Consider the following 16,223-nt stretch of genomic DNA (forward strand, 5'->3'; position numbering starts at 1 on the left):
ACTCTGCATCGGAGCACAAGGTAACAATCCACATCTTGGTATCATAATTTAAGATTCGCGTACTTCATCTTACTGTCTTCCCTGTTATGTATCTGCTAGGTAAATCATTTGGTCCAATAGATGCAGGGTGTTTTTCTAGGATGGCAAGTATTGTCTATTGTCATTTACCATAGAGCGCATCACAGAGCCTTGCCACAAGATAAATAATCTGTCTCCTTAAATTAGAGCGTTGCTAGTCTTTACACCATCACTGTGGTCCATATATTTTGGTAACATATTTATGGTGTAGGAGGGATTTTTGTTTACAACATGCACTTGTCATCCTTGTTACCATCAGTTAATAACAGCCCCATTCTTTCCTTTGAGCGTCTCCCTAAAGCATCCGAGACCCAGTGTCACGGTTTTAGGATTAGCTGCCATTGGAAAGGCCAGATATCTGTTCAGTGAGTGCAAAGATTATTTAGGTTTTTGTAGAGCGCGTAGTCACCCAAGAGTATCCCAGCGCTAAACCTCGTAGTCCTGAGGATGAAAGTAAGGGGTCCAGTCGGTTTTAGGGAAAGAGGAAAGTCTTGAGGGATTTCCTGAAGCGCAGGAGGTTAGGTTCTGATCTGATTCTTAAGGGGAGCGCGTTCCATTGTTTGGCTGTGTGGACTGAGAAGCGACGGGTTCTCCTCCAGTAAGTTGCAATTATTGTGCATGATCACCATGTGTGGTTTGGATTCCTTTTTCCCACATCCATGTTAATTGGAAGTAAAGCTCGATGTCTGTTAGTATCTAAATGAAACTAATTTGCTTATATTCAAAGTCCTACAGCAACCATCTGTTTCCTGACGGCTACTGCGCGAAATGGCTTAGCTTCAGTTAAAATGTGGAAATGTCTAGGGTGAAGGATATACTGTTAAGTGCCTTTTAATGTTTATTAAATTCACAGATGTCCAGTAGTGTACTTATTAACTGACTACAGTACTATATATAACTGTTATGATCTGTTACTTTGTTAGTTCTGTTAAATCCTAAAGAATTTATTCCAGTTAGATCTTTTTTCGGACTAAGGCTCAGCTAACAGAGGGTGCAGAACCACCCTCCTAATTAGGGGAGTGCTCACCGTGGGCATTCATGGGGCTCATTGACACAAATACGTACTGGCTGTCAAGGAAAGAAATTCAATAGCAGGAAAGCTTTACAAAGGAATGCGGGGTGCCGTTCCCAACACAGCACCCTTCATGCGGTTTTCAATACTAGAAAAGACTGCCGGCACCCTCTACTCTCTGAATAGTCACTGATTGCTGTTACTGGTGGTTGAAGTTTTCTACTTGATCAAATGGCTAGCACTGGCCTGGGAAATTGATCAAGCTTAGTCAAAAGTTTCCTCCTTTGAGTGTAATGCATATATCAGATTTAAAATTGATCTGGAAACATGTTTCTTGGTGGATAGAAGTTCCTTAGAACCATTTATAGAAAATTCTCTTTGGGGGTAATACTGAACTTTATCCTCTTTATGCCGGATTCTTTGATTCTGTTAAGTAATACTTGTATGCAGTGGAAATGTCCGTGTACACACAGGTAAAGAAGGTAAAAAAAAAAGTACCAAAATATGGGTGCCCTGAACAGTATATGTCGAGATAAAATAAAGACTAAACAAGGTTTGGAAAGTGTCTTTATACCCAAAATGTCTAGCATTTCAACAGAAGAATACATGTTATAATACAATTACAATTTAGGAATATGGTTCAACACAAACCTCTTTCAACGGCCAAATAGCATGTCTGGCCGGAAGATGTTTCGCCATCCTTGACATGTTATCCAAGATCTCTATTGATCTTCTATTGGCAGCTAGAAAATCTGTAGTGCAGGCCCTTGAGATCTCAAGACTAGATTACTGTAACAGCTCTACATCGGAGCCTCCCAGGGCTGGATCTGGAAGCCACAAAGAGTGCCAAATGCAGCTACCTGAATTATTTTGAAGCTCCCGAGACTGGCGCATGTATACCCGGCCTTGGCTGAACTACACTGGCTCCTGCTGGAAAAAACGTATCCTCTTTAAGGCTATATGTTGTGGTAAATAAATTCTCAACCGAGGACCGCACTAGCTCTCCAACTTGGTGAAACCCAACTCACCTGGCTACAGCCTCAGACCCTCCGGAACAGCACTTGCAGTGATTCCTTATGCTAAGAAAGCCCAGATGGGTAATTGTTCCTTTCGATTCCGAGCATCCAAGCTCTGGAACATTCTCCCTTCCTACTTGAGACTAAAACTTGCTGAGGCAACATTCAGGAAAATATTTAAAAATCTGGCTGATTAGACAGGGTTAATTCCTTATAGCCTTTACAGTGGTTTAGCATTGGTCTTATGCGTTGGATGCCTTATTCCTTTTAGGGTCTCTGCTAGCTTCTTGCGTTGTTCCTTTTCTGTTCCTATAGAGTAGCAATCCTAGCGCAGGGACGCTCCACCTGTAGTAATCCGAGCGATTTAAAAAAAAAAAAAAAAAAAAAAAAAAAAAACCTGCTAAAATATCACATAACATAACAATTATCAACCAAATAATTACGAGATGTTTGAAGTTCACTGTAGCCAGTTTGTTAAATCCGATTTTGTTTCATTATTAAAGCTGAAAAAAGCTAAAACGTTCAAAAAGAACAATGGTGTTTTAGTTCATTTAACAGTTGATTGTGTGGCGTCATGCAGCCCAGGCACGGACGAGGTTGGTTGTTATTTGAGGGTTCAGTGACTTTATAAAGTTGGTAAATCGCAAAGCAGATCCACATTTGTCCAGATGGGCTACTGCACACTTGAGGCCCCAAAACGCTATCAAGGGTGTTCTTAGCATAAGCACTTCTCCCAGGATATCTGCAATCCGCTAAGGTAATTTGGCTGTTAGCGCTGATACCGAAGGAATGGCAGTCCTGGAGTCCATTTCTGTTAAATACTAAACCTATGTGCTGATTAAAAGCATGTGAAACTATGACCTAGCCAATTGTGGAGAAGCGAGTTTCTTATCTGCATCTATAGTATTCCAGCCTGTTCTTCTTTCATAGATTTGCATGCCAAACCTTATACATTCCAGTACAGGTGGTATATTGAAGTGCTATATTAACAGGAAGGGAATTGTGGGGAAAAGAAACCCGACTGTAGATAATAGGCCTGTGATATGCCAGACCTGTGGGTAAATTAAAAGTGCATGTGAACTATTAAATATAGGAGGTGTAAGTATTTTTAAAATCTAGAACGTTTGAGCATGCTGCACTGAGACTTTGTTCAGCGGCCCCACTGCTCACCCAAAACCCACAAAGCTCTCTCAAATTAAATACCCATCTATTATTTCTCAACTGAGTAGATCATATTGACAGACTGATGTGATTTCTGTCTTGTTGACCTATAGAGGAACTGTCAAATCTGACAGGGTAAAAACATGGGAAGAGTAATTCAAGCTTTTCCTTGGATAACCTGATCTATCGAGCCACTTTTTCACTTGTGAAAGTGTAGATTATAACAAGTGGACCATTTTCGAAACCTCACGTCTGATCAATTGATTTATAGTGCTGTACAGGTCATTGATGCATAAGTTCTGTTGGTGCATCTGGACGAAGAGGAAAGTATCATATGTAACAATGCCTCCTAAAGACTCCTTGTGTGTATATATACACATTTACATTTAATGTAGACTACCTTTGGTTGAGTAAGAAAGTAAAGCTGGTGCTGATGTTGACAGTGAGGATTTATAGTCTTTGGCAGTGGCATATATGCATTTTCTCTCTCATAGTTGACGCTACAGAAACATTTATCCCATAATGTAGTGTTCACGGATTAATACTACCAGGTTGTAGATGAAAACACTCACACTTTGGGGCATATTTACCTAACAGTGTTGTTGACGTAGAATTTTCTTGCTATTTTTCATTTAATTTGTCTTAATTTCCTAATATCTTACTCTGCTCTGCCAATCAATGTACACAATTTGTCTTAAATCTGATTAGTGCAACAATATTAGAGTGGCTCTGAAGCAACCCTTTTTTGTAAATCGTTTAAACATTTAAGTGGCGTTTGTCTATTATCAATTCTAATATTTAGAATGTCTTTTTTTGTAAATTCCAGACAAACCTTTAAAGAAAAGGAAACAAGATTCATACCCGTTGGAAGCCGGCAGTGCTGCTGGAGGGCCCAAATCAGCTTCTCAAGAGACTGTTTCTACAGGAAATGGGTCAAGACCACCATTGTTGGTTAGTATTGACCTTCAGCAAGCAGGTCGGACAGACTCTGTTACAAATGTACCTCAGGACTGTGACAACTCCAAGCCAGAGGAAATAAAGCAACACCAAGGTGACTCTTATAATTCCGCAGACGATACCACGTTAGTTCTCAAACCTAAACTTGAAAGCCATTCTGAAAGTCCAGGAAATAATTCTGAACTCCATCAGATCAGTGATGGTAATCAGACTGAGAGTAAACGAAATGAAATGAAAAGTGAAAGCAAGGAAAGAGAAATAAAATGTGAGGCCAAGCATTGTACAGTTACAACTGAGGACAAAGATGTTAAAAGTGACTGTATAAATGAAAGCAAACCAAATGAGAACAAAAATGAAAGCAGTCCAAATGAGAAAAGTGACAACAGATTGGACCGGAGGAAAAGTGACAACAAACCTGACAGGAGGAAAAGTGACAACAGGCCAGATAGAAGAAAAAGTGACCGACCAGACCGGAGAAAAAGTGACAAGAGGCTGGGAGGGAGGGATAGTGACAGTAAAGAGGAAGCAAGTAAAACTGCCAACCAAGCAGATATTAGTAACAGTGACAGTAATATTGAAAGCAGCGAAAGTGACAGTAAGCAGGAGAGCACAATTGAAGACAAAATGGAACCCAGCGAAAAGGATTGCAGAGTTGAAGGGAAAAACAGCGCAAACACATCTGTTGAGAACAGAAATGAGAACAAACTGAAGGAGGTGAAAAGAGGAGGACAGTTAGGTGGTAATAAATGCCCTGACCTATCAGGGGAAATCAAAGACAACAGCAAGCCGGACCAGCCCGGGAACGACAGCAAGACAGACAAGCCCGGGGGAGACGGCAAGCAAGACCAGCCAGGGGCCATTGACAGTCCAGATCAGGGCCAGGGTGACGGGAAGCAGGGCCAGGGTGACGGGAAGCAGGGCCAGGGTGACGGGAAGCAGGGCCAGGGTGACGGGAAGCAGGGCCAGGGTGACGGGAAGCAGGGCCATGGTGACAGGAAGCAGGGCCATGGTGACAGGAAGCAGGGCCATGGTGACAGGAAGCAGGGCCATGGTGACAGGAAGCAGGGCCAGGGCGACAGGAAGCAGGGCCAGGGCGACGGGAAACCGGACCAGGGCAAGGGCGACGGGAAGCTGGACCAGGAACAGGGCAAGGGCGACGGGAAGCTGGACCAGGGCAAGGGCGACGGGAAGCTGGACCAGGGCGAGGGCGACGGGAAGCTGGACCAGGGCGAGGGCGATGGGAAGCTGGACGAGGGGGACGGGAAGCCGGACCCGGGCATGGGGGACGGGAAGCCGGACCCGGGCATGGGGGACGGGAAGCCGGACCCGGGCAAGGGGGACGGGAAGCCGGACCTGGGCAAGGGGGACGGGAAGCCGGACCTGGGCAAGGGGGACGGGAAGCCGGACCTGGGCAAGGGGGACGGGAAGCTGGACCCGGACAAGGGGGACGGGAAGCTGGACCCGGACAAGGGGGACGGGAAGCTGGACCCGGGCAAGGGGGACGGGAAGCCAGACCCGAGCAAGGGGGACGGGAAGCCGGACCCGGACAAGGGGGACGGGAAGCCGGACCCGGACAAGGGGGACGGGAAGCCGGACCCGGACAAGGGGGACGGGAAGCCGGACCCGGACAAGGGGGATGGGAAGCCGGACCAGGGCGGTGGGAAGCCGGACCAGAGCGGTGGGAAGCCGGACCCGGACAAGGGTGACGTAAAGCCAGACCAGGACAAGGGTGATGGGAAGCCAAACCAGGACAAGGGCAGCGGCAAACCAGACCAGGGTAAGGAGGGAGGAGACAAGCCGGACCAAGATAAAGGGGGAGGTGACGAGCCAGACCAGGGTGATGGTAATTCAGACCAGGGCCACAACAGCAGCCAACCAGACAGCAGCCAGGGTGACAGCAACTCTGGTCAAGACAAGGGGAGTGGCGACTCTGGTCAGGACAAGGGGAGTGGCGACTCTGGTCAGGACAAGGGGAGTGGCAACTCTGGTCAGGACAAGGGGAGTGGCAACTCTGGTCAAGAAAAGGGGAGTGGCAACTCTGGTCAGGACAGGGGGGGAGGCAACACTGATCAAGGCAAGGGGAACAGCAGACCTGATCATGGCAAAGGGAGCAGCAGGCCAGATCAGAGCAAGGGAAGTGGCAAGCAAAACCTGGCAAAAGGTGGCAGCAAGTCTGAACAAGAAAGGAATGAAAATAAGCCTGACCTGCACAAAGGTGAAAATAAATATGACCAAGGCAAAGATGACAAGCCTGACCAGGGCGAGGGCAAACCGAGCCAAGGCAAGGATGTCAACAAGCTTGATCAGTCGAAGAACAATGGTAAACCAGTTAGGAGCCAAAGTGTAGAATCCAATACAAGCAGGCAAGAACTAAGGCCCAGACCTTCTACTCCAAAACAGAAAACTGATGGTCGGCCTGGAACACCAAAACAAAAAACTGATAATCGTTCTGAAAAACAGAAGAATGAACATCATCCTAACAATCCTAAACTGAAAAATGAAAATGAGCCTGAAACGTCAAAGCAGAAAAGTGATAACCGTCCTCAGAACCCAAAGCTGAAAAGTGAAAACCGCTCTGAGACCTCAAAACATAGAAGTGAAAATCGACATGAGACCTCAAAACACAGACATGAAAATAGACGTGATTCTCTTAAATCTGGGTCAGAGAAGAAGCCCGAAATGTCAAAAAACAAACCAGAAACAAAGTCCGAATCTTTAAGGTCAAAACCTGAAAGCAGATCTGAAACTCATAGGCGACAAGGCCTTGAAAATGCAAGACGTGATCATGATTATATAAAACAAAAATCAAGTGATCGATTGGATTCAGATAGGCACAAGCGTGACCAGTCAAAGAACAAGAGACCTGAAATGTTGAGGTCATCTAGTAGAAATGAACAAGATTCTAAACGAGGCAATAAATCTGATGAATCTAAAAGTGAAAGATCTGAGCGTGTGCATAGACGTGAATCGATTGATTCAAGAGAGAGACCCCCTTCAAGAGATCAAAAGCAGCGCCCTGAAAGCCCTCGAATTAGATCAGATGTTAAAGGCGATTCCAGTAAATTAAAATCTGAAAAAACTAGTTTGAGATCTCCTACGAGGAACGACCGAAAGTCAGATGGTGATAAGGCGAAAGGGGATAGTAATAAAGCAAAACCAGACAAGGCAGAGTTTCCTAGCTATTTGCTAGGTGGAAGGACTTTGAAACACTTTGTCATCCCAAAAATCAAACGGGATAAAGATGGAAATGCTATTCAAGAGGATACTACTGAAGTGGAGCAAATGGAAGTTGAAAAAATTGGTATGGTAGAAGATCTAAATAAAGGTGCAAAGCCAGTTGTTGTTCTCCAGAAACTTTCCTTGGATGAAGTGCAGAAATTAATCAAGGAACGAGAATTAAAAAACAGGCATTTGTCCAAATCAAATAGAAACAAGTTACTCAAGCAAGGAAAAGGTAGGACGTGTTTTGGCTTTATACTGGCTGTTTTTTTAGCCTATTGATGTATAATCTGTTATAGAGCAAAAAATTCTAGTCTAGCAAATGTTTATTATGAACCTATTCTATGTTCACATGCTGTATATTATTTTGACCTCTTATGGTTTGTTCCCAGACGTTTTTGAATTAAAGATTATGCTTTGTGCGTCTGTGAGAAAGTGCCATCTTTCTTGCATGGTATGCCCCCACTTTTTGCTGAATTGCTGAAGTACTTTGACTGAGTGTGCCCTGGGCTCCTGCCAATCAGGTACCCAGGGCCTATGTTCCTTCCCTAAAACTGTGTTGAAGCCTAAACCCAATTGGCATCTCTGGCCACATGTCAGCCCCTGGTAAATGGTACGCTAGGTACCCAGGGCCTTGTGACCATAGAAGGCCCCTAAGGGCTGCAGCACTTATTACGCAACCCTTCGAGGCCCTATACCTTGACACACACACCCTGCCCTTGCTGGCTGAGAGTCTTGGTGCAGAACAAAACTGAGTCGACATGGCACACATCCCTGTGTCAAGATCCCACGAAAGAATTTTTGAAAACACTCAGTTGCATTCTACAGAAAGGAGAAGAGGAAGGCAACATTGATGTAAACACCCAAAAATTCCTATTTAACCCAACACCGAAGGTTCCTCATATGTATATGCTTCCAAAGATGCATAAAAACAGGCATACTCCACCGTTTAGACCCATAGTAGCAGGCTGTGGGTCTATACATGAAGCAATAGGACGATATCTAGATTACCATTTGCAACCTTTGGTACAATCATGGGAAACATACATCAGGGACACTACTGATTGTCTGTTGAAATTGGAAGCGATTAAACAGCATTTTGAAAACGATTACCTGTTATGCACGATTGACGTGGTGGCGCTATATACATCTATAGCTCACGATGAGGGACTTGAAGCGGTAGAGTGGAGACTTCTTCAATCATCAATGACCAAGGTCAAAAGCATTTTTCTTTTGGAATTACTACATTTTTCACTATATCATAGCTACTTTTCATGGAATGACAAATATTATTTACAGATTACAGGTACATCAATGGGCTTTCCAGGAGCCCCAGCCTACGCAAATACCTTCATGGCTCATTTTGAGCATCAATACATTTTACAAAACCCAATTTGGCGGGCAAATGTGGCTATTTTCTTTGATACATTGATGATATTCTAGTAATATGGAAAGGCTCAAAACATCTTTTAGAGCAATGCATTATAGAATTGAATTTGTGTAATCCAAGAATACAGTTTACACATGACATTCAATCAGAAAAAATTCATTTTCTGGATATTGAGATTCACAAATCCACTCATGGCCTAGTTACCACGATGTACAGAAAGTCCACAGACTTTAATAATGCTCTGCATTATACAAGTGCACATCCACAATCTTTAAAGAAACATCTACCTCTGTCTCAGTTAACCAGAATTAAAAGAATTACTTCAGACTACAACCAATGTGAGACTGACATTCAGGAACAATTGGGAAGATACAGGGACAGAGGTTATCCCGAAGACCTACTTTTGGAGGCAGAACAAAAAGTGGCCCAAAAAAGACGATGATTTACTCTCAACCACCCAAAAAATTCTTTCTAAACGGGAAGTTTTTGTATTAAAACACTCAGTCCAATCGACACAAATAAAATCTATAATCCGCAAACGGTGGGAAATAATTGAACAAGAAGCTGACTTCCAGGGACTGTTTAGGGATCCTCCACTTTTTGCACACACCAGGTCTAAAAATCTGAGGGATCTTCTCAAAAGTCATGTCATCACCAAAAGTTTGAATAATGCAGGTATGAAAAAATGGCATAATTGTGGGCAATGTTGCAACGTAATTCTTGGCAATGTTTTTACACATCCCCGTACAGGTCAAAACATAACACTGCAGCACACATCAGACTGCAATACAGAGTGGGTAATGTATGCCATCAAGTGCCCTTGTGGACTTGTATATGTTGGAAGAACTAGCAGAAAGATTAAAACTAGGATTATTGAGCACAAAAGCAGGATCCGTAACAGAAATAAGAATTCCTCCCTAGTAACGCACTGGGTTAATACATCACATACAATTCCTCAGCTACGATTCACAGTCTTAGAGCGCCTCCACATGCGGTCAGACACTGACATGAACACAGCCCTAGCACGCAGGGAGACGCATTGGATCAAATTCCTGGGAACAGTCATCCTGGGAGGATTAAATGATCATTACGAATTATTATGCTTCATTTGAGATTTCTCTTCACATCATTGTACATTATTGCTAATTAACCTGATTTTCTCCTGTACAGGATTTGCACTCTGAGTCCTCTTCACTTGCACATCTATATACACTTTTTATTGTCTACTGCTAGAGTTCACCCTAATTTTGTATCCGGTTATTCATTTGTTCCCATATTTCACTTCCCAATTTTATTTAACTTCAGTGTTATGTCGATTTTTGCCGCTCCTAATATTTTGAAATTTTTTTCGTTTCCTAGTTGTTATTCTTTACGCGTTTCTTTGTAATACAGACCACGAACGTCCAAAACAGAGAGTCCTTTGTTTATTTTTGTCACCCGAGAGTTTTTTCCAATGTAAGACACTTGCCGTTCTATGTGACGTTGCCGTTCTTAGCCCTCGACGTCGAGGGCTAAGAGACGCCGGACGAGGTCGACGTACAGTGCGACGTCACGGACATCGGGGAACACGTCCTCAGTGATTACGATCTCCAGTCGGGGATCGGGGAGACGCGGACGTTCCCCGTCGGTGGCCTCCACGCGGGACAGGCCCGCCAAGAAGAGGAGAGTGGCCGCGAGCCCAGACAGTTCTGGTGGGGGCTCGCCGGCTAGGAGTGATGGGGCTTCGGAACATCTGTCCCCGCTGCGTACCCAGCAGCCGCCTCTGCCTCCTGTGCCCGATCTTCCACCGGCTCCTCCACCGGTGCCTGACCTTCCTCCTCCTCCTCCTCCTCCTCCTCCTCCTCCTCCTCCTCTCCCTCCGCCCCCTCCTCCGCTGCCTCTGCCCGTGCCTCAGCTGCCTACATCTCCACCGCAGCCACCGCCTCCGAGGGTTCCTCACAGGCAGAGATCTCGCACTCGCCCCCGCAGGCGATCACGGAGTAGGCGCAGATCGTCCACACGCTCTGGACATGGACGACGGAGGTATCGGTCTCGTTCCAGAGGCTCGAGGGGCACGAACTCTTCTGGGACTGGACGGTTTTCGCCCTCGCTGTCGGAGACGCCTCCTACCCGCGTCTCGCCGGTGGATGACATTGCCACGTTCCAGGAGGTGCTGATGAGAGGGGCGGCGAAGTTGGGGATATCAGTCACTACCCCATTCCCACTACTTCTGTGATCTTTGAAACTTTGCATAAGGCTCATCTGTCGCGCCCCCTCCTCCCGTTGGTTCCGGGGTTGGAGGAACCTGCAATGGAGGTGTTCTTGACGCCGGCCGTGGTGAAACCGGCGCCCTCGAGACTGCTAAAAAAGTACAGGGCTCCTGACTCGGACCCGGCGTTCCTCAGAGTGGATCCTCCACCGGATTCGGTTATCGTGGCGGCGGCTCGTAAACAACACTCTACGACGCCTTCATCCACGGCTCCTCCGGATAAGGAGAGTCGCAAAATGGACTCCTTGGGGAGGAGGATGTGCTCCACGTCGGCCACTACGATGAAGGCCGCTAGCGCCTCCGCTCTGTTGGGGCGCTATGACAGGTCTCTTTGGGACTCCCTGCAACAGTTCGCTGCCTCCCTGCCTAGAGACAAGAGGGAGGACTTTCAGGAGGTGCTGAACGAGGGCATGATGGTCTCTAATCAGATCAGTGCGGCGGGGGATGTGTCGCTGCTGGCGGCCCATGGGTACTGCCACGGCATACACATGAGGAGGCATTCCTGGCTGCGGCTGACCCCGCTCAAGCCTGAAGCACAGCAGAAGATCGCCAATTTACCATTCTCTGGCACGACGCTGTTCGGGTCACATGCGGATGACGAGATGGCCCGCATGAAGGCTGAGGCGGAAACTCTGAAGGCGGTGGGGCTGGAGAGACCCAAGGAGCAGAGGAGGTCCTTCCGATCCTCGGGCAGGCGCTACGCCAAGCAGAGAGGTCAAGGGCGTCAGTCGGGCCACCAACAACAGCCACAGCAACAGCAGCAGTTCCCGAGGCAGTCCTTTCAGAAGCGCCAGAGGGGCAGAGGACAGCATCAGTCCTCGTCGGGGAACAAAGGCCCGGCCGGGTCGAAGCCCTGATAAAGTTACTTCCCCCTCATCCGTTACCCGCTCCGGTGGGGGGGGGAAGTATTCAACACTACCTGGCAGAGTGGAGGACAATAACGCAGGACAAGTGGGTGCTGAATATTGTTTGCAATGGGTACTGTCTTCGTTTCACCAGCCCGCCTCCACAGATTCCACCAGTGCGCTCCTCCTACATGGTAAGGGAGCTCCAGCGGGAGGCAGACGTTCTGTTAAAAAAGAGGGCGATAGAAGCGGTTCCTTTGCAGCAAAAAGGAAGAGGTCTCTACTCACGATTCTTTCTCGTAAGAAAAAAGGACAAGAACGAGTTCAGGCCTATTCTAGATCTGCGTCAAGCCAACAAGTGGATCCGCAGAGAAAAGTTCTGTATGTTGTCCCTGCATCAGATTTACCCTCAGTTGCATCGAGGAGACTGGCTGTGCGCCATAGATCTGCAGGACGCTTACATTCATGTGCCGATCGCACCAAAGCATCGCAAGTTCCTGAGGTTTCTGGTAGGCAACAACCATTACCAGTATTCAGTACTCCCGTTTGGCCTGAAGTCTGCACCACGGACGTTCTCCAAGTGCATGGCGGTGGTCGCGGCACACATGCGGAAGACCAAGGTGTTTGTGTATCCTTACCTGGACGATTGGTTGATCAAAGCGTCCACTTACCAGGATGCCCAGTGCCATTTCAACAGGACAGCTGCCTTGCTGCATCGCCTGGGCCTGCACATCAACATGTCGAAGTCAGTGCCGATCCCTGTGCAGTGTCTCCAGTACTTGGGGGCCTCAGTCAATACCTTGACCGCAAGCGTGTGTCCTTCGGAGGAGAGACGCTTATCGATCCGTGGGAAGGCGCGGCATCTCATCTCAGCCCGCTCTCCTACGGTGAGGACGGTGTCTTCCTTACTGGGGTCGATGGCTTCTTGCATCTTTCTCACCCCCAATGCACGTCTGCATATGAGGCCCCTACAGGAATGTCTGGAGGATCAATGGGACCAGAGGCGGGGGCATTGGGAGGAGAAGATCCAGCTGTCTCAACACGCTCGGCAGTCTCTGAAATGGTGGTGTGCCCCAGAGAATGTCTGCAAGGGGACTCCTTTTCACAAGGATATTCCGGTCCAGACCATAGTGACCGATGCATCTCTCCAGGGCTGGGGAGCGCATTCGGGCCCTCTTCAGATTCAGGGGATATGGTCGCAGATGGAGACGACTTACCATATCAACTTTTTGGAACTCAGAGCGGTACACTTGGCCTTGAAGGCGTTCCATCCCTCCTTCAGGACGAACTCCCTGCTGGTTCAGACGGACAATACTACGGCCATGTATTACCTCAACAAGCAGGGGGGCTCACGTTCACGCACCCTGTCTCGGGAGGCACAGGCGATCTGGAACTGGCTGGTGGCCAGGAACCTGACGATCACGGCGACCCATCTGCCGGGGGTGCAGAATGCACAAGCAGACGCGCTCAGCAGGCTCGTTCAAGAGAACCACGAGTGGGTGCTAAACGACGACGTGCTAAGAGACGTCTTCGCAGAGTGGGGCACTCCGGATATAGATCTGTTCGCTACGGCAGAAAACAGCAAATGCCGCGACTTCGCGTCCAGGTACTACCAACCAGGGACGCTGGGGAATGCCCTATGGATCAGCTGGTCCAACAGCTTTCTCTACGCCTTTCCACCCATTCCCCTGATCCCGGCGGTGCTGATCAAGCTGTCGCAATCCAGAGCCAGAATGATCCTGATTGCTCCGGAGTGGCCGAGGCAATGGTGGTTCACCGACCTTCTTCACCGGTCTGTTCTGCCACACAGACGCCTGCCGTGTCGGCCGGACCTTCTCACGAAGTTCGGAGGACAGATGGTTCACCCCAATCTCTCGTCCTTGAGTTTGGCAGCATGGCTCCTGAGCTAGTACAGTATGGACACTTGAACCTACCTCAGGACTGTATGGAGATCTTGAAAGAGGCGAAGAGACGATCTACGAGGACTTCTTACGCATATAAGTGGAAGAGATTCTGCTTATGGTGCAAGGCAAAGGACTTTGACCCTACATCCTGTAAAGAAGATCTTATTTTGCCTTATCTGCTGCAGTTAGCTCAATCTGGGCTTAATTTTCATTCTATTAAGGTTCATCTCGCAGCTCTGACTGCGTATAGGAAGGGCCCTTCTCAAACCTCATTTTTTCAAATCCCTGTGATTAAGGATTTTTTGGAGGGTTTGCGTAAGGTGTTTCCCCCTGTTTGAAGACGTTCTCCACCATGGGAATTGAATGTGGTGTTATCTAGATTGATGAGGGAGCCTTTTTAGCCTATCCATTTGTCTTGGAAGGCTGCCTTCCTTGTGGCCATTACATCGGCCAGGAGGGTGAGTGAGATTCAGGCTCTGTGTTGTCAAGAGCCGTATACTGTTTTCCATGCTTCTAAAGTAGTGATGCGTACCCATCCTAAATTTTTGCCTAAGGTGATATCAGATTTCCATGTAAATCAGATGATAACTTTGCCTACGTTTTTTCAGCATCCTTCCTCTCCGGCGGAGAGGTCTCTGCATTCACTTGATGTACGTAGGGTGTTGAAATTCTACCTGGATAAGACAAAAGATATCCGCAGGTCGGATCAACTGTTTGTTAATTATGGTTCGGTAAGAACTGGTTTAGCTACCTCAAAGCAGTCCATTTCCAGATGGATTGTTTCCTGTATTCAGCTTTGTTACCAAAAAGCTAATAAAACATTGGGGGGTAAGCCTACGGCACATTCGACTAGAGGCAAGGCTGCTACTACCGCTTTGCTCAGGAATGTTCCCATTGCGGACATTTGTAAGGCTGCCACCTGGAAGTCAGTCCATACGTTTACAAAGCATTACTGCCTGGATTCTGATGCTAGGGCAGATGCGCAGGTTGGACAGGCTTCGCTGAGGAATTTGTTTGCACAGTGATTTGTTGGTGTTTGGTTCTTACTCCACCGCTGTTTGTTGGTTGGGATGGGCTTGCCATTATATTCATAGATTATGACTATACACAGAGATCCCCTACTACAGAAGGAGTAGTTTCTTACCTGTAACTCCAGTTCTGTAGTAGGGGTATCTCTGTTATAGTCATAAGCGACCCTCCCTCCTCCCCGGTGGAGTAACCTGACAGTATCAGGCCTGTTGTTATACACCTTCAAAAAGAACTGAAAGTAACTTGTGTTGGCTGTGCATCCTGGGATACCGGGGGTCTCTGGAGAGTTTCTTAAAGGCACGGTATCCCTTTAGCAGACACATAATGACAGCCTATAGGGCTTGTCTGTCCACCCCTTCCTCTCTATTGTTTAAAGGGATTTTGGTGAAGGGAGTGTGTGATAATAAAGGAACATGTCAGATGTGAATAAAAATGACATTGCAACTTTATTTTGGCTTTTGTGTTCACTTCAGAGGAAGTGCTGGCCAGTGCAGCCTTGTTGTGATTAGGCTGTATTATTTTGTCTGTCTCTTAAGTGTCTTTGCAGGTTTGCAAATGCGGGACAGCTTAAGAGATATTTTTGATTGCTCCGGGGTCCCCGCACATGGGCGGGGATTATTCATAGATTATGACTATAACAGAGATACCCCTACTACAGAACTGGAGTTACAGGTAAGAAACTACTCCTTCTCCTGTTACACATCCCTGTGTGCCATGCCCACAACACACACTGCCCTGGCATACATCAGCCACCCCTCTAGCTGGGTGCCCTATGCCAGTGGTGTGGGTACAGGTGCATGCGCCCTGTGCCCCTACAGTACCCAGGTCCATTCCTGGGCACTGTCAGTGCAGTGCTGCCATCTAAGAGTATATGGTGCTGGGATATCGTCAACATGAACTCCACAGCACCATGATGGCAACACTGAAGACTGAAGTTTGGTATCAAACTTCTCAGCACATTAAACCAGCACTGATGCCAGTGTGGGATTTAATGTACAATGCACAACAGAGGGAATCTTAGAGATGCCCCCTGAACCTAACCTACAATCCAGGTCTTGTCTGAGGGGCTGCCTAGGCTGCCACACAGCAGACATGTTGCTGGAGCCCTGGGTAGAGAGCCATCTGCTCTCCTGGGCCTGCAACAATGCACATCCTGGGCTTGGTGCTAGGTCTCCTCCCCCAGGATGGGCAGGGGAAGCTTCAAATGCTTACCGCCTTTGTGAGCTTCTTCAGGCCACTTGCTGTACTCAGCAACTGGCCCCTACCGGTTCTGACCCCCACTCTGGCAGGAAGACTGTCCGGAAACCCCAAGGAAGGAAAGGGGGTGTGCCAGCCTCTGCCAACCCCACCCCTCAGGTGGGGGA

General features: G+C 47.4%; 1 protein-coding gene across 16 annotated transcripts in view; it reads left to right on the forward strand.

Moving 5' to 3' along the window:
* The window catches only part of NIPBL (NIPBL cohesin loading factor), a 1,722,939-nt gene that overhangs the window by 432,806 nt on the left and 1,273,910 nt on the right, over positions 1 to 16,223 (forward strand). For all 16 annotated transcript variants that reach the window (XM_085631078.1, XM_085631072.1, XM_085631074.1 and 13 more), the window contains one exon: positions 4,094 to 7,678. In XM_085631078.1, the coding sequence (XP_085487204.1) occupies positions 4,094 to 7,678 (3,585 nt within the window). The remainder of the gene's footprint in view (positions 1 to 4,093; positions 7,679 to 16,223) is intronic.

Source organism: Triturus cristatus, chromosome 2_1 (assembly GCF_964204655.1).
Source record: "Triturus cristatus chromosome 2_1, aTriCri1.1, whole genome shotgun sequence".
NCBI classification, from domain to species: domain Eukaryota; kingdom Metazoa; phylum Chordata; class Amphibia; order Caudata; family Salamandridae; genus Triturus; species Triturus cristatus.